At 64.0% G+C, this 18471-nt stretch overlaps 1 protein-coding gene across 4 annotated transcripts in view; it reads right to left on the bottom strand.

Moving 5' to 3' along the window:
• The window catches only part of COL18A1 (collagen type XVIII alpha 1 chain), a 33385-nt gene extending 15250 nt beyond the window's left edge, over nt 1-18135 (bottom strand). The window contains exons 1-2 of one of the 4 annotated variants that reach the window (XM_066999987.1): nt 18003-18135; nt 17836-17906 (exon numbers count right to left, since the gene is read on the bottom strand). In XM_066999987.1, coding sequence (XP_066856088.1) covers nt 17836-17906; nt 18003-18013 — 82 coding nt within the window. In that variant the 5' untranslated portion in view covers nt 18014-18135. The other 3 variants (XM_066999986.1, XM_066999985.1, XM_066999988.1) reach the window with 3 other exon arrangements.
• Nucleotides 18136-18471: the final 336 nt, after the last annotated feature.

Raw genomic sequence — 18471 nt, 5'->3', positions numbered from 1 at the left:
GAGGAAGCTTCCCAAAGAAAACAGGATCGCGCCTTGCCCACGTGCAACATGCGAGCAAGCCCACGGCCAGGGAGCACGCGCCCAGGTCCCGTCCCACTGCGCGCGTGGCACGGGGACAGTCCCTCGGCCAGCAGGACAGCGCTCACCCCCCAGCCTGAGCGTGGGGCTCCCCAGCACCGCCGCCTACAATGAGACATTGTGCTCGCCCTGGCCACGGGAAGCGCTGCAGCCAGAAGCCAGACACGGCACCGTGACCCTGCCTGCGGGCTGGTGCCGTCGGGTGCCCGCTGGTTGCCCCAAATTCCCAACAGCGGGGAGGCAGGGAAATCCCCCAGACGCAGCTCCATATCAACCCCAAACCTGCGTGCCTTTTCCAAAGCGATTCCTGGAGAGCCCGAACACTGCACCCTCCGTCCTGTGGAGGACTGCCAGCACCCGCGGCGGGCTGCGGAGCCAGCCACACGTCTCTCCCATGGCCCGGCTGGGTGCCAAAGGCTGCCGGACGCCACTGCAGTTGCTGGTGGCGCTGGCACGGGATCATACAGGGATGCGTCGGGCTACAGTGACCGAGCTTTGGCTCCCGTTGCCCTTGGAAGGGCCCCAGGGATGCTCCAAGCCGCTCTTCGCCTGCGCCGCCTCCATCCCCGCTCCCCCATCGTGCGGCATCCCACAGACAGAGCCGCTTTGACAGCCCGGGGAGCCACCAAGGCCATGTGTGCGTCCCTTGTGCTCAGACCCCTCTGCCTTGGCCGCCCCTGGACGGCACCCGGGGGCACAGGGGTCTGGCTGGGAACACAGCCCCATTCAGCAGAGCTGTGAGGGGTGGTAGGGGGGCTTTCATCTCCAACCGCTCCCCGCTCCGAGGGGTGCTTCTGACCTCCCCCCGTGAGCAGCCCCACGCTGCCACCCTTGGCTTCTCCCCCTGCAGAAGGAGGCCTGAGCTTCTGGCCAAGTTACACACAGCTCGAAACCACTTTGTAGTGAAAATAGGACACAAAGCACCTCTCGTGCCTTCTGAGCAGGGGGGATCAAACATTAGCCGTGGGTAAATCATTAACCCCAAAGCGAAGGTGCTGGGGCAGCTGCAGGAGAGCGGGGCAAGCATGCCAAGGTGTGTACGCGGGGTCACAGCCCCAGCCCCCGCCGGGAGCGATGCCCTGGTGTTCCCTTCCCCAGGTCACCTTGAAGCCCCCGTGGTGAGCTCCGCAGCCACCCTGCATGGAGGACCAGCCCGAGGACAGGGCAGGGATGCTCAGCTTTGCAAGAGAAGCCAACACCCAAGAGCTGGAAAAGCTGAGGCTGGGTGGAAGGAGGCTTTGGCCAGGGGTCTCCGCAGCCTCCCGCAGAGACGAGGCAGTTGCAACCCTTGGCGCACAGGAAAGCCAGGCCTGGCTGGCCCGGTGGGGCGTGGGGAGGACAGACACACAGACAGAGACCGCCCAGCCACATTACCTGCAGACACATTAATAAAGACACAAGAATACCCTCCGTCCTCCTCGGGGAGAGAGTCACAAGGCAGAGGCAGGCGCCCGCCGGCAGAGTGCATCCAGCACAGGTCTCTGACGGCCTCGCAGAAGCCCTGGCACGGCGGGGGGGTTACGGGGACAGAGGCGCTACACCCAGGGACCAGGAGCAAGCAGAGGAACCACTCCAAGTAGCGGTGGCACCGAGACTCAAGCAGCCCCTCCCACTCATGCAAAGCAGCCCGAATTTCCGCCTCGCTGCCGTGGCTGAGATAATTCGGCAATCTGACATGGTCGGTGCCCAGCACGGTGCAGAAGGGCAGGTTGGCCGGGAGGGGCAGGCAGCGCCCGGCCGCTGGCATCAGTCCGGGAAAGGAGGAAGCGAGACCCTCGCCGCCACCGCCAGCGAGCCGCAGGGTGGAGGTTAGTAAATCAAAGTGGGGAGCACCGGCGGTGTCAGCAGGACGAGAATCCACACCGCCAGCTGCCCTCTGTTGGGGCGCAGAAGGGCTCCGGCTCCCGTCTGCACCGGCCAGCGCCAGCCCCCCGCCACCGGTGCCTTGGCTGCTGCCGTACTCTGGGTCCCTGCCACCCAGCGGGGCGGCGCTTGGAGCGGCAGGGGACGGCCCGGGGGCCACCGAGGGTCCCCCGCCCCGCGTGCCGGCGCGGTCTGCAGCACGTGGCGTGGGCGATGCTCCGTCTCTCGTGGGGTCCGGGGCTGGCGCCGCCTGCTCGCGGGCACCGTCACCTGGTGAGAAAGGGAAAGGAGCACTACCTGGGCGGGCAGCCGCCGGCTTCTGCAGGGACACCCGTGTCCCCTCCGGCCGCCGGGGCGGCTCCGTCGCATCGGGGTGCCCCGTCCCTGCAGGATGCGGGGCCTCAGCGGGGACGTGGGCGGATGGCGTGCTGCTGGGGGGAGCGGCCGTCCACGCGACGCTCGTCGGCGCCGTGATGCCTGCAGAGCTCCTGTCCCACTGCTCGGTGCCGTCTGCTCTCTCCTGGCCCGTGGGCACTGCCGTGCTGGGGTCCTGCTCCTGGTGCTGCTGCGTGGTGGTCGGGTCCCCCGCCGCAGGGTCACGCTGCTGTGCTGCCGTCCCTGGGGGCGTGCTCGGGGTGGGCGATGCCTCTGCCAGCTGGGACGCGGTGGCCCCAGTGCTGGGTGCCACAGGGGTTCCTGTGGTTTTCGAGCTGCCCCAAATCCAGTCCAGGAGCTGTGCCTCGGAGGAGGAGAAGCAGCAGGAAGCCAGCAGCAGCAAAAGCCCCAGGCGGTGCGGAGCCATGGGGAAGGGAAATCGAGCCCAGTTGCTTCGTGAAGAGAAACAGAGGGGCTGGGGGAAGGAGAGGAGGGCAGAGGCAGGAGTTCAGCCCCGGTGAGGCGCCCGCAGTGCTCACATCGGTCTCTCCTCCCCAGCGCCGAGCCTTCAAACCGGAGCAGAAGGAGGAGTGGCCGTGCTGCTGGCCACGCCAAGCCCTCCTCTGCCGAGCGCCAGCCTCCCTCGCAGTGGGCACGTCCCCCTGGGGGCACGAGGCCGGGCCGGGGACCCACCTGAGCCCCCAGACACGTCTGGGAGCCGAGCCAGTGGTGGATGCGAGCTCCTTGCGCTCCCTGCCCCGCATCAGCCAGCTGCTGCTGCTCCCCGCCATTAACTCCTTCCCACCCAAAAGGAGGAGGAGAAAAAAATCCAGATTTCCCCTGGATGGAAATGCAACAAGTCCCCGGAGCAGCAAGTGCTTTCGAGATGCTTTTCCCGATCAGTTTCGCTGCCAGGACCCCCCAGGTGCTACGGCGGGACAGCGAGCGAGCAGGGCTCTGGGGGAGAGCAGCCGGGCCCCCCCCAAGCATCATGCGCCAGCCCCGTCTCGAAGCCAGGACATGTGAGCAATCGTAGCCTCCAGTGCTGGGGTTTTGCCGAAGCCAGTTGCGAAAGCATCTGCTGAGCAGCTCGGCCTCGGAGCCAGCTGGGGACACGGCCGCTCCGCGCGTCCCCAAGCCCTCCACGACCAGGAGGTGCTGGAAAAGCATGCAGACTATAGCTCAGATGTCTGTTAGCTTCACGCAACGCTTCCCACGCTACGTTTTGCGGCGATATGGGCGAGTTTTCCCATTAAAGTGCTAGCTGGCACGGGAACCATGCCGCGCTAAGACGCTTGCCCCAAAACTGATGTTGTTACACGAGCGCTTTGTGGAACAGCTCTCCCCCGCCGCGGAGCAGCCTGCAACCAATGTCACGCATTTTTTGCCTGCATTTTTTGCCTTTACGCCCAGGTTTCCGCGTCCCCCCCCTGCGAGGGGGCAGCTCCCTGCAGCTCCCGCCAGCACCGCCTGCCTCGTCGTGTCCCAACAGGACAGGGCCCCGCTGCGCCTCCCGAGGCCGCTCCACCCCGGGACGAACCCGTGCACCCGTGCCCCCCCGCGGGAGCAGCACGTTTGCCCGTCTGCTGGGGACGCTTTGCAGGGGGACAAATCCCAGGCGCTGCCTCCCTGCAGCAAGTGCATCGCTTCGGGAGCGGCGTGGAGGGGATTTTGCAGGCGTGCTGCTAGGCCAGGGGGTCCCCCTCCGCCCAGCGATGACAAGCACTCGGACGAAACCTGTGCAAAAGTACCGCAGCAAACAGGGCTTTGCATCGCAGCCAAGCAAGGCTGGTCCAGGTCAGGGAAGGCCAGACCTGGGTCCAGGTCCTGGACACAAAGCCTTTTCCTTTCCAGCGTTGCCCAACATACCCGGGGATCCAGGAGGAGAGGGCACTGCGGTGGGGGACAGCCGTGACGGGCTCATTCCTGGCCGCCCAGCTGGACAGACGGACAGCAAAGCTGTTCCCTGGACGGAGCCCAAATCCCTTTCTCACGCTGGTGAGTCAGGGCCGGGGGATGCCGGGTGCTGCCGCCCTCCTCCCACCCCTGCGGGAAGGACGTGTGGAAATGCCAGGCTCAGCAGCCTTTCTGCCCCGGCCTCGCAGGGGCCCAACGCAGAGGCGGTCGGCGAGGAAAAGCCCCGGAATCCGTGCTGGGCTATGCAGAGAAACAGCCCTTTTAGGCTCCTCGACAATGGAGGGATTCAGTTTTGCCACAAAGGGGTTGTTGACGGGCCGCGGGCGCAGCCGAGGAATGCACCGCGCACGCCGCCCCGCGCAGGGGGGATGCGGGCTCCATTTCCCACGGCCTCTCCCCCAAAGCAGGGGGCAGGAGCGGAGGGCAGAAGCAACGCTCTGGAGATGCGCAGCAGGCAGAACGCCAGGCAGGAGCACCACAAGCCCCGGCAAGCCGCCTCGCCTCCGCCGGGGGGCATTTCGGGGCTGGCGGGGGGCGGCACCGTGCCGGGGCGCACCAAGCGCGCAGCTGCAGCGCGGATCCTCGGGCTGGGAGCAGGGAGGCAGCGTGCACAGGGCGTCAGGGGAAGAAAAGCCGGAGAGCACGTCCCCCTGGTTTCCAACCTGCAGCTCCACACCCGTGGTTAACCAATAACCGCGTTTGGAGCGGGGCGCTGGGGCACGGGGCTGAGCCAGCGGGTTTCCAGCAACCCCGGGGCACCGGGAGAGCCCGGGGCTGTGGCAGGGGACCCGGCCAGGAAAATATTTGCTTTTGCTGCGCCAGTGCTGCAGCGCGTGGGGCTTGTTGGTGCCTCCTGCCACCGCGCTTCCAGCTCTCGCCCTGGAGGGTTTCGGGATGGGATGGGACTGGGAGCTCAGCAGCCCCCATCCTGCGGGTCCGGGTGGCTGCTGGGGACACGAGGACACCCAGCAGGTCCCCGTCGTGTCGCACCGGCCGCTCCTCCCCGGGGGCTCCCCACCACAAGCTGAGCGCAGCGAGCGGTGCAGACGGACGGACAGACAGATGGACAGACGGGCAGACGGACAGGCCGGCGGATGGACAGACAGCAGAGGGAGCCCCAGGTCCGAGCAGAGCGCGGAGGCAACACCGCAGAGAGGGACCCCGAGGGGTGCGCCTGTCCCGGCTCCCCCCAGCCCTCTAGCTGCAGACCCGACCCCGCAGCTGGGGCAGGACGAGCCCCCTCCAGGTGCCGCTGCCCCAGCGAGCACCTCGCCCACCAGGACAGAAGGCCATCGGCATTTTTAGCAGAGCAAGCCCGGGCAGAGCTGGTGGGGCAATCTGATCCCCCCTCACCCGCAGCTTCCTTCCTCCCCTCCCCGGGCCTTTCTCTTGCTTTTGACTCCTGCTAAAAATGCCCCCAGCCCCCTCAGAGAAGTGCTGTGGGATGCTCTGGCAGCTGTCCCCGCAGCAGCACGGCTCCGTGCCCCACCAGGACCAGCAGGGAGGACACCTGGGGTTGCTTCTCGTGGAGAATGAGGAATTACCTTCCTCCCTGCCACACGCACCAAGCTTGCGCTAGGGATGCATAAGTGGAGGGGCTTAGGATAACAGCCCCCGCCAGGCCCCTTTCTGCAGTGACAAAATGTTTTGATGGTTTCAGGGTGCGCACCCTGCTGCTGGGGCACCCATGGGGCCGTGAGGCTGCCCCGTCTCCTCCACCAACCCCATGCACAGCTCAGACCCGGGATGCCAAAGCTGTCTCATGCCGGCACGCCGCAGCCCTGAAACCTTTCCAAAGCCTGCCCTCGCTTCACAGCAGGCTCCTTTGTTAGCCTGCAGAAAGCTCACCCAGTTAACACGGGGAGGCGACAGCAGCACCGTTGCGTGCTCCTAACGCAAGGCATGAGAAAGCACCCAGCTCCAAAGGGCACAAAACGCGGCGGAGTGAGCCGTGAGCCGGGGGAGTTGGCTGGGAAAACCGCGGCTGCCAAACAGTTGGGCCAGCTAACCTCTGACAAAGCGCCACGCACGGCGCTGCCGGCCTGGATACCCGGCACCCCGGCGTGGAAATAAGGGCACACGGCGGTGCTGCCCCGTCCGCTCACCTCCTCCACGTGAGGGCTGCTGGGGAAGGGACGAAACCTCAGCGCCGGCCCAGCAGGAACGCTGGAGGCGGGAGCACTTACGCACCAAGCAGAAAAAATTCGGCAACTGTCAGAGGCAGATGGTATCTTTAAAACCTATCGATGTTTGGGATTTTAATCTCTTCCTCATCCGAAAACACAAACAGCAGTTAAAAGGCACTCATCGGCACACACGCGCAAGAGGCCCGAGGATATTGCCACATCCCGCTGACCTCCCATGCGGAGGGACGGACGGACGGACGGCAGGACGGCAGGACACAGCTGTGCCAGGGGCCGGGACGCACACACCCCCAGCGCAGCACACTGCCCCTCACCGGGGACCTGAGGCTGACTTTGGGATGAAACCAAGCACAAAGCGACTCAATGACCAACCGCAACCCACAAAATCAGCGCGCGGCTCCCCGTGATGCCCAAGTCCTCCCGAGATGTGCACAGGCAGAATCCTTCCCCCTCCCCCCCCCAAGTCCTGACAAACTCGGTGCAGCAGTGATTTTTGTGGCGGAAGGGGGTGCTGCATGGTTGCAAGTGCAGCCCCCAAGCCAGCGTGCGTGACAGCAGCCACCAGGCCACCGCGGCGGTGACGCAGGTGGTGGCTTCGGGAGGACATTTCTGCTGGGACCGGCCTCCCCCAGCCACGCCGCACCGTCGAGCCCCCGGGACCGCAGCGTTCCTAAACATTTACTCATGGAGAGACAGAAACTTCCTCCCAGCGAATTCCTCGATAAGATAAACCATTAAAATGTCACAACTGCCTGAGGGAGCAATCAAATCATCCAGGGGATAACAAACTCCTCGGTGTCAGCAGGCCGGCAGCCCAGGCACACTGCGGCACGGGGACTCACCCCGAGCACGGCACCCGCACACCTCCAACGCGCGGCGGACCCGAAGTGCCCCGAGCCTGGCCCTGGCGTCCTGCGCCTCCCGCTGTGACCCCAGCCAGCTCATGGGGGCACCGGGGACACTCATCAAAGGAGTATTTTTAATTTGTCGGCCCTCGTGGGAAATATGCGGGCTGTGGCAGCGGGCACTGCGAGCTCCGACGGCGGGGCCGCCGCAAAGCAAACAATCCATCCGCCGTCCTCCCGGCGAGGCTAAAAATAAAATACCAGCGGGCCCGAGCCCCCGGGGAGAGCACGGGACGGGTCAGGTCTCACCAAAGCCACCGCGCATTTGCCTCGTAACTTGTTACCCTCCAGCAAAGACCAGGAGCCCCGGTCCGAGGGGAGGGCAGCGATGTGGGGGCAGCTCCCTTCCCCCCCCCCCCACATCTCGGTTTGTCCGACAGCCAGCGGGGCGCAGGACGGAGGGGCACCAGCTCTGCTTCCCATCACTCCAGGCCGCCCGACAGCAGGGAGATAAGGCAGGGGAGGCGAGGGAAGGAATGTGCCCCGCTCCCCCGTGGCAATACATCACCTTGCAGACAAATTGCTCCCTGGAGGAGGGGAGCTGCAGAGCCACCCGGGCCCCAAACCGCCCCGAACCCGGCACTGCCTTCACCCACTTTACCACCAGCGGCCGGCATCAACTCCGCCGTGCCCCGGCGGAGGGCACACATCATCCCCCTCCCCACGGCACGGCCAGGAGGTCACAGCTCCTCCGCCCGACCTCCCGGGAAGCCTCAAATCATGATCGCGTTCCTGGCATTCCTGCCCCAGCACCAGCAGCTGGGGGGCTCCAGTGGTCGGCAGCACTCACGATCCCCCCCTATAAAAGCGTCTCGGTGATGGGGGTATCATTTCCCACCCAGCACTGCTCCCAGGCACCTGTTTACCTGGAAATACAGAGCAGGGAGACCTCTGCAGAGGGGAGAGGAGGGCAGGGGCTTGCAAGCTGACTCGATGCCGCTGCAGCGTGCTCATTTGCAGAAAGCAAAGCTGAGATGCCGAGGAAGAGCCACGCAGGTGGGAGCTGCACGCCCGTGTGTGCGCAGAGCTCAGACAAAGCCTTCCAGCATTGCACAGACGTGAAGGAAACGAAGCCTGAGATGTCAGGACGCGGCTCCCGGGAGCGCACCTCCCGTGCACCCACAAGGGCACCCCGGGCACCGTGCCGGGATGCCGTCTCCGATGACGCAGAGCAGCAGCAGGAGCAGTGCCGAAGGGTGCCCGATGAAAGCCGCACGCTCCCCGTCCCCAGCTGTTTTCAGGACTTCGGTGCAGAGGAGCATAGCGGCACAGCCAAGACCCCTCCGCTTTGCACACAAGCAGGTTTGACACGCAAAAACCAGGAGAGCTGCCAAACGACGCCGTGCCCAGAGCGACGACCGAGCGGTACGGCGCGGGGCCACGCCAGCATCCTCCTGCCTCCGACACAAGCCGGGATGCCGGGTGCCAGCTGGACCACGCTGCTGCAAGAAATAACTGCTGCAGCCGGGGGAAGATGCAGCCGCACGGAGAGGAAAACCTGCCCGAGAGCTAACTAACCACACTTCCCAGGGCTGGCTTCCCCGCTCGTCCCGCAGGAAGGAAACCCAAGCTGGCCAGCCCGTCAGGCAGCCGGCAAGCCTCCCCTTTCCGCTGATGGGCCAGGTGGTGAGAAGCACTGCTTTGCTAAGCAATGGGAGGAAAAAGAAGGAGTGGGGAGGGCTTTTCTGCACCTCAGCAACCATCTTCCAATCGCCCGGCTGCCCTCTTGTATCTGCGCTGACCCCCTGCAGCGCCGGGGCTTTGTTTGTCTTGGAGCCTCACGAAGCCCAGGACAAGAACAAGGCTCCCTGTCTGCTCTGCGGTCCTTCCACCTCTCCGCGCTCCTCAGACAATACCCAGTCTGTGCTGCTGACTTTGGCATCTTTCTCCTGATCTTTCAAAAGTTTCCGCTGCGTGAGCCGGCCGAGCTCTGACGTCCCGCCTTGGCGGCGTGTCCCCGTCCCGTCCAGGGCTGCCTGCCGAGCAAGGTCACCGCGCTTCACGCCGGACCTTGGCACGGCCTCGGCACCAGCCCCACTGGCGAGCCAGGATTCGGGTGGCTACAAGGGGTCAGGTGCTGGGAGCAGCCTTCGCAGCAGCCCCTGAGGGGGACAGGGAAAGCATCACCCAGCCCTTGAACCTACCCTGCTGCCTACGTGCATCTCAGGGCTGGACGCCTTGGAATTAATTTGTCCGATGACAAATTGATGCCAGCCAAAGCCGAACCCCCGAACAGGGACAGAAGGGGTCCCCAGGCAGCCTGGTTTTGCTGGTGGCCGCTTCGCTGTTCTGGCTTGGCCTTGGAGGAGGGACTGGGGCAGAGGCAGAGCCTTCCTGCAGCCTACTGGCGGACATGGCGAGCCTTCCCAGGACAGCAAGGGTTAAAACAAAAACAAAAAAAAAACCCTACAGCACAAACCAGCAGGCATGCCTGAAGAGGAGGATTAGAGAGAATAGGGCCATTTCTCAGCGCAGACTATGGCAACGTAAATAGAAAAGTAACATTACGCTGGAGACGGGGCCCTTTCGCCCCGCTCCTGCCCCACAATGCCACCATTGTCCGGCTGACAACTGGCAATTATCCCCCTGCGGGCTCTGCATACCGCGGGTTCTCGGGGTCCGCCTCCTGCTCAGCCCCCCAAAACCCCCCGTTTTGGGCCAGGGGTGCCCCAGGAGGGCCGGAGGTGCCGCGGTGGCCGCGGGGAGCAGCGTGGTCCTGCTCCGCACCACGCTCCCCAGTTAGGGTCTGGGGGAGCTGCCCCCTCGCGCCTCATGCCACAACGGGGCCAGCCCTCGGGACGGGACCTGCCCCTTCCCACCCAGCTCAGGTAAGGTGATAAAAACCACTGGAAAATGCCTCGGAACCGGCATTAACATTGCCCCGGTTGAAAAATGGATTTTTTTTTTGGTTCGGTTGGTTTTGGAGGGAGTGGCGCGAGCCAGAGAGTGCAGGAAAAGGGCAAAAGGAGGGATCATGGCGCTTTTCCCTACCCTGAACTCCGGGCACTACAGCCAAGGACGGAGCAAGCAGAGGACAAACATGAGAGGCGGCTACAAGCCCTGAGCACCACGAGCAGCTGCTGTGGGATTTTTCTCCTGCATTTTAATTATACAACCACTCAAGTTTCTTCCTAACGGGAATGCTGAAAACCAGTTTTTCCTGCAGCAAGGCCAATTCCACAAATGCTAGCAGTGACCTGTGAAAAAAAAAAAGCCATAAATCAGCACAGCGACATTTTTTCCCCCCTTGCAGCGTCACCATGATATTTCACTGTTTTTTCCTCATTTCAACGTTTTTTTCTATTGCTTTTTGCCTTAAAAAAAAAACACAAACAGGTGTCCATGGCCAGAGCGAATAGATAAAACACTCTGAAACCCCAGCAGGCATGCACGGCAGCATCCCTTATAGCCATAGCCACGTGGCTGCTGCCGGTGGGCAGGGTGAGACCCTGGCGCTGCAGCTCGGGGTGGCTTGGGGCCATGCCCTGCACGGAGCCAGCACAGCCCAAACCTCCCCTCTGGGCTGCTGTCGGGTGGCAGATGATGGGCACCAAGGTTTGCACGGCAGGGCCGGGTGAATCAGCATCCCCCGGCGGGAGCACGATGCTGCCAGAGCTGGAAAGGAAAAGCAGGGGGAAAAATAAGGAGGAAAAAAAAAATAAAAAGGGAGGGACGGCAGGAGAAAGCCCGGAAGGGGCCGCAGGAAAGGAAAGGGAGGGCGTAGCAGATTACGAGGGGACAATGTCAGAGCACCCCCGCAGGGGACAGCCGAGGGGCCCTGCGGTCCCCGGTGCCCCCCGACAAGCAGCAGGGGCTGAACCCCGGGCACGGCGCGGGGTGTGTGGGGGTCTGCAGGGCACAGCCAGAGGCTCATCGGCACGACAACGCCACTGAGACACATCCAGAGCCCGTCCACCGCCCTGCGATGGAGCAGGACCCAGCCGGCATCCTTCCTCCACGGCTGCACTAATCCTGTTGCCAGGACACCCGCGGGCGGCGAAATACCGCACCGAAGGGATTAGCGTCTAGACCGGCGGCTGACCTTCCCCTCCGCTCCCTAGGCAGCACCGGGGCAAGGACTGGGGCCCCGGCGCTGCCCTGGGGAAAGGAGGCTTGCGGTCGGTGCTTCTGGAGGCAGGTCGGATGGGCAGGGCAGGACGGATGGTGCTGTGCCCAGCGCGCCGGGAGCTACCTGCGGCAGGGTCAGACGCGGCCCCGCAGGCTGCTGCCAAGCCCGGGGTTTGCCCAGCAACGCGCCGACAAAAGAGCCTTTCATGAGAGGGGACATGTCCGCGCCACAATTAGCAGGGGAAGAGGGAAAAAGAGCTGAAAGAAGATTATTACCTCCAGCGCTGCCTTTGGGGGCCCCTCTTCAAACGTTTGCATTAACTCTTTCGGCCGCGCCCTCAGAGGGGACAGAGCTGTGAACATCAGCCGTGTGCCCATGCCAAAAGAAGTCCCCACCAAAGCCTGAAGATCCAGCGCCAGACCCCAGGTGGCATCACCGTCTCGGAGGATGCCACCAACAGACCCGTCCCCTTGGGCACCGCTGGGTCATTTGAGCAGCGAGCGGTGACACTGTCCCCAAGCCCCAGCGCTGGCCCAGACCCAGCGAGCAATAGCAAGCCGGCAGGAACCGGGCCCACCACCCTCCTGTGAGACCAGCTGGGCATCAGAGAGGAAAACCAGAGAGCTTTGGGGCAGCTTCTCGGCTCGCTGACTGAGGGGCACGGGGCTGCCCCACAGCTAGTGGTGCCAGGCACGGCAGAAACGTGGCACTCGGTGCTTATTCCAAGAGACTGGGAGCACTTCGGCTGGCACGCCCCCCCCGTGGGAAGGACACCTACGACACTGCCAACTTGGCTGGAGCGAGCTTGGAAGCAGCTGGCGATGCTGAGGACTTTCCTCCCTTGCCACCGAGCTCCCAGGGCTCCCGGCTTAACAGCTACAGCCTCTCACCAAGCAGAGCAGGTACAGAGCCCCGAACACGGCACCGTCAGCCGTACCTCGCCTGCTTATCTGGGGTTATCAAAAAGGTGCCGTTTATCCCAAAGTCAACAAGCCCCGACTCAATTAACTTGCAGCCTAACGCGAGGAAGGTGGGAATAAAATCTGTTTAACTACGGTGTTTACCAGAGGGGAGGCATGTGGCTTACTTGTGAATTATAAAATCGGAGATGGCTTCAAGGGCGTTTGGGCTCACAGAGCAAGCAATAATTGGGGATTTATGCCAGCAGCAATGGTGCAAAGACTGCGCTTCCAGGTGCCCTGGCTGCTGTTCCCACTCCAGCCTGCTCCTGCGTGTGAGCAGCCTCCCACAGCCTGGGGACGGGGTCAGGGGAACAGCCACATCCTTCAGTCCCCTGGGCCTGGGAGGAAGAAACCAGCCGGCCGAGCTTGGGAATAAAACAGAAATACAATAAAACTCGCTAATGACAAATTTCCGCCTAAAAAGGGCCGGGATGCAATGCCAAAAAAAGCAATAAAAATTCCACAAGAGCAACCTTTTTAGCTGAAGACCGGCAGACACGGGATGTTGCGGACCAGATGTTGCTCGCTGAGGCAGCCCCGGCGCTGGGGATGCTGCTGCCAAGCGGCCGCGCTGCTCAGGGCCGGGAGCACCGCGAGTCCCTGGGGACGGCCCCCGTGTCCCTGCTGCCCCCCGTCCCTGGAAGCTCTGGAAGCCCACAGTAACTGCACAGACGTCCAAACCAGTTTCTAATCCCACTCAGCTCCTTGCTTCAATTACATCTTTGGCAACGGACTCTCTGGGTCAATCAAGCCCTACATTGAAAGCCAAAAACACACGCGCGCTGCTACCACACACCTTCCTCCATCCACAACGCCAGGAGCTGGGATTTTCTCCTGTGCCCCGACATCCAGGGACTGTGCCAGGTTTTCTCTGCGCCACCTTCCAGCCTGCAGCGCCTCCCTGGAGCACCAGCTCTTGGCAAGACCATGTGCATCTTCCCGGCGCGCTGTGCACGGGGGTGCCCGAGGAAACGTGGGGAGAGCACCCCACGGGCCGAACAGATCTGCAGGGTGAAACTGGGCTGAAACCCAGCCTGGCACCCGCTGCAGAAGGTGCTGCCTCCAGGCAGACCCCAGGCTGTGCGCGCAGCCAAGAGATGCACGGGATGCTCTTGGAAGCGGTTCGTTCCCAGTGCTTCCTCAAATGTCATCAGATACGGTAGAAGATCATTAAAATGCTTTATTAATCCCATACCTCTGGGCTGCTGATACACATCCGATACTTAATCCCAGATGTCTCCTTCAGCGCTTTGAACTCTGCACTGAAATGCCAGAATTAATTCTTTTCTTGGTAAACTATGGAGCTTTTGGACGAGATGCAGCACACTCGCTAGGATTGCTATGTCAGGGCTCAGACCGTCCTCCCGAACAGTCGCGGCAGCGCAGACCAATGCAGGAGAGGAGCTTGCACCACGGGAGCCTTTGCCACCAGCCCCATGCTGTGCAAGCAAGGAAGAGCCCTGCACGGCTCCTTGCCTCCCTGGCTGTCCCGAATCAGGCTGGTTGGCAGACGTCTTCGCAGTCCTCAGCATCCTCCCAGGGCTCTGCGCTCACGGATCACGCAGCTTTGGGTCACTCCTCCTCCACGCCTGTCTTCTCTAAGTGCTCGGACTCACTGTTTAAACAACGCCCAAATTGTATCGAAATAAACAGCGCAAGAAGAGGTTACTGCAGCCGAGACCAAAATAAATAATAAGCGATGCCAAAGAGGCTGCTATTCAGGGCACAAACACCACTTCTCCAGAGCCTTCCAGGAGCCGTGGGGCACGTCAGCCCAGCTCTCCGTCACACCAGGGATGTGCACCCATGGCCCGACGGGGCCACGAGGGCTCAGCTCCTTTCCCCCCCCCCGCAGAAACCTGAAACCCAGCTGGAGCACTGTGCAAAGGATGCTGCGGGTGGACCAAGTCCAGACACGGAGCTGCAAAACCACAGAGAAAGTTAGGATCAGGGCTTGAAAAGGTCAGTTGCATCAACGGAAGCAAAGAAAACTGCCTGGGAGTGCAGCCACTCTTTGGAAATGCTCATCTCTTTTTAAACTGAGTTTCCACCCCCAAAAAAATGAACCACGACACTGGGGCCATCCAGTCTGGCAGCCGCTCTCTGCAACCCTGCCAGCAGCCTGGGCAGAGAGGGGCGAGAAATTGGGTGGTGACAGCACGGGGACACCAGGTCGCTGTCCTTGGGCTAACCAGGAGCCACCCCTCGGCTGGGCGAGCAGGACACCGAGGCATCACTGACCGCGAGCGCCCGTCTGCTTGCTCACATCACCCCAAAAGAGGCAGCGAGCGGGCGCGATGGTGGTCCCATCACCTCGTCCAGGACGCCGGCACCGTCCCTTGTCCCCAGCTCCTGGCAGTGCCCACGGCCACCCCACCCTGCCGCCGGGAACTCGCCACTCCGCCTGACCTCCAGACGGAGGCAGGAGGCAGCTATTCTTAGCCTCGGCGTCACGCCGCTCCCTCTCTCTGGACGGGCAGGAGGCTCTGTCCACCGGCCGGACAGACACACAGCCCGCAGGAGAGACGTCCCCAGGCTCGGCTGCTGCCCGGGGCCCGCAGCACGGAGGCTCTCTCTCCCTCCCCGCCGGCTCCCACGGCGGAGAGATAAGGTTTCGCAAACAAAAACCCTGCCAGCTGATACAGAGAGAAGAGCCCACAGCATCCCCCGAGCACAGCAGCATCCTCCCCCGCTGATCAACCCCATCCCGGTGGCCTTGGTGCTGCCGAAGCTGAGAGGTGCTGCACACACGCAGCACCGGCAGGTCCAAGACTCCCGGCCCTCCCCGTCAGCTCCAAAAAGGGAGGCAGCCCCGCTTCCTGCAGCGCCTCGCCTCAGGTGCTCAAGGAGAAAAGTTCTCCCCAAGGTAAACCAGCGCCTGCGGGCGCTGCCCGTGGCACGCTCCCCCAGGGGAAGGAATTCTTAAAATAATGTTTGCGAAAGCTCAGATCCACCTGTCAAAAATCCCCACGAGCTGATGCCAAAGCAGTTATGTCACAGGCCATAAATCTCTTTGCGCAGCACCTGCTTTATCTTTGAAGGCTCGTGCTTGCAAGGCATCCGAGCCGTGGAGACCAACAAGGCACTGAAGAATGGAAATAAAACCAAGACCGAGCCCCCGCGCTGGCAGCGCAGCTCCGACACCTGCTGCGTTGACAGCGGAGGAGGCAGCTCAGCCTCCCAGGTGCTGTCTGCGGTCGCCTGTCGCAGCGAGGGCTTCTCACTGCCACCGGCCCCGAGACCTGGATGTCCTGGCTCATCCCAGCTGTGAAACTGAGGCAGAGAAACCCAACGCGAGTGAATCCCTGGCGACCTGTCCCAGCGTCTGACCCAGTGCCAGCTCTCGCCACGTGCAGCCCCCTGCAGCTGCCCCAACCCCGCCACGTTCTCAGGACTGGACCCGTGGTGGCATCCCCACGGCATCCCCACCCCAGCCCCCTGCACGGCTACGTGCCACACTGGGGGATGCCGTAGATCCGGTGATAAAAGCCAAGACAAGCTCCAGGCAGCTAAGCCCCGAAATTTGCAAGGAAGGCAGATAAACAGAAAGGTTATCTCCGTGCCAGGACGGCCTTCGGAGCAAACATTCCCGAGGAGCCCATCACAAAGGAGGGCTGGCAGAACAGGCCCTGCAGTCCTTGGACATTGAACCAAAGGGAACAAAAAAAGTTAAAAAAAACAACCACCAAGCTGCTTTCAAATTCTTTAAAACCCAATCCACAGCCTCTTTGGGAGGTGGCCAAGTCATCTGGGTGAAACGGGCACTTCCCGGCCAGCGCCATGACCCAGGCCTGGGAGCGCCCAACCCCACCGTGCACCCGCCGAGCCGCAGCAGCAGCGGGGGGGACCCGGGGAGAGGGACGTGGCCTTGGATCGCTCGCAGCCCCGGCCAGCCCCGCGCCAGGAGCCGGGGCGCCGGCGAGGGGTGGGCAGGGCACAAATAGCCATTTCTGCTCTGAATAACCACTGTTAAAACAGTCCTCGGCCCTCCGGCTCAGCTCGGCCGCACTTGGACATTCTCCAGGGACTTAAAATAGTTGATTTCACGTCGGAATAATTTTGCCTCTCTGGAGACCTCCAAGAGGAGCTTTTTGTTCCCGTGGTCCCCAGTGAGCCTACGGCAGGCGCCACGCCCCAGAAAGCGACACCAGAAATCCAGCCCAGGGCACTTTGAGAACTTCTCCGAGTGCTCCCAGACGGGCTCCGGGAGCGCCGGGCATCCCCACTGCCCTGGCCAGGCTCCCCGGCTCTCTCGGCGCTCCTGCAGCACGACCTGAGCAGGGCAGAGCACGCCGCAGCTGAAAGCAGAGGCGGCCGTTCCTGGATGGCATACGGCCGTGCTCCAGCAAATAATCCACCGATTTCACAGCCCAGCGCCTGTCTGACTTCCAGCTCGCTTGTACCTGGGCAGCCTCTTACCAACGCGCCTTGCCCAGCCTGGCGGGGAGATGAAAGAGAGGGGCATCAGCAATGCTTCTTAGCCTGCTGGAGGGGTGGTAACGCTCAACAGGGGGCACAAACCTTCCCAAAGAGCCACCTTTGCCCAGTTTTGGATCACTGCTCACAGCCGTTCAGCTGCTTCTGCAAACAGCGTGCGGGCAAGCCCAGCGCCCCCAGGTGCATTTTACCAGATCCAGGAGCCCAGCTGAGCACCAACAAACCAGGAAACACACCAGCTCTCTACCTTCACCTGGATGAGCCAGCTTTGCCCCCAGGACAAAGCCCTGCGGGGAGGCAAAACTGCACAGCAGCCCTGGGTCGGGATGCTCGCATGTCCCCAGCAGCAGGGAGTTCTGGGGGGCCACCCAGGCCACCTGCACCGCATCGGGGAGGTCCCCGGGCCACAGGCAGGGTCAGGGGCTCCCTTTGTCAGCCGTGGCTCTCTCCACCCGCCGCACGCTCGGCATGCGTCCAGAGACCGGCTGCAACGGGAGGAGGGGGCAGCCAGAAGGGAAGCTTCCCCGCTGGGGAGGGAAAGTTCACCGTGGCCACGGGCTGTTCGGGGCAGCCCGGAACCGGCTGGTGCCCCGTGGGGAAAGCGGGGCTGGAGAGCTGACTCAGCGCCGAATTCCCTTCTCCATCTCCGACGGCGTGAGCTGCCCGAGAGCCCCCGAGCCCCGCAGGCAGGGGAAAGCCCGCAGTGCCCGGGGGGAAGGTGCAGCATCTCGGCGGCTTCCTCCGGCTCGCAACACTTCCAAGGACGCGCAGCCACGGCGGAGGACGCCCGTGGAAGGGGCAGGGACCACGGCCGGCACCGTCCCGACTTTCCCACGTCCCCGGCCCGCCGCGCTCCGGGCGCGCAGCCCCGCGGGATGCGCGGCCCCGCGTGGCCCCCCCGGGCTCCCCCCGGGTGAGGGGGCCGTGGGGGGGCTGCTCCCCCTTTCCCCATCCCTCCGGGCGCCGCCGGGCACGGGCGAGCGTTTCGGCGCGGGGAGCGCGGCTGCGATCGCGGAGCGCGCCCCACGGGGAGGGCTCCGGGTCCCTCCCCAGCTCCCCCCCCCGGCGCGCTCCCCGCACGTTACCGGGCTCCTGGGAAGCGGCGGGGAGCAGCAGGACAAAGAGCCCGAGCAGCGGCAGCCGCCGCGAGGGACACCTGCGGGGGAAGCAGAGACCCAGGCGTTACCCACGGACCCTCCGCAGGACCCCCCCCCCCCCCCCCCACGGCACCCTCCCGGCCCCCGGCGCTCACCGTGGGCGCATGGTGCCCGCTGCCCGCCGCCTGTGCGCGGCTCGGCGCGGCTCGGCGCGGCTCGGCTCGGCCCGGGGGGCGGAGCGGGGCGGGGCTGGGGCCGCCGAGGGCTCAGCCCGCCCCCAGCCCCCGGTACCGAGCCCCGGTGGCCGCTCGTGGTGCGAGGGGGCACGGCAACGGAGCATCCCCGGGGGGGCGCATCGGGCAGGGCAGGGAAGGGTCCCCGCAGCCCGACCCCGCGCATCCATCCCCCTCCTGGCGCCCCCCTGCCCTGCCCCAGCGGCCCCTCGGCTGCATTGGGGCGTGGGGGGCTCGGGGGTCCCCACCGGCCTCCCCTGGCGCCCTGCCTTCGCCTGGCTGTCGGCAGCAGCAGCCCCGCGCCAGGGCACCCCGCTGCCCGCCGCCTCGCACCTCGCCTCGCCCCGCGGGGCTGCCGCTGCCTCCCGCTTCGCCTCCTGCCCTCGTCCCA

This window comes from Anser cygnoides, chromosome 6 (assembly GCF_040182565.1).
Source record: "Anser cygnoides isolate HZ-2024a breed goose chromosome 6, Taihu_goose_T2T_genome, whole genome shotgun sequence".
Lineage (NCBI taxonomy): Eukaryota > Metazoa > Chordata > Aves > Anseriformes > Anatidae > Anser > Anser cygnoides.
This window is presented reverse-complemented; position numbering and strand designations above follow the sequence as displayed.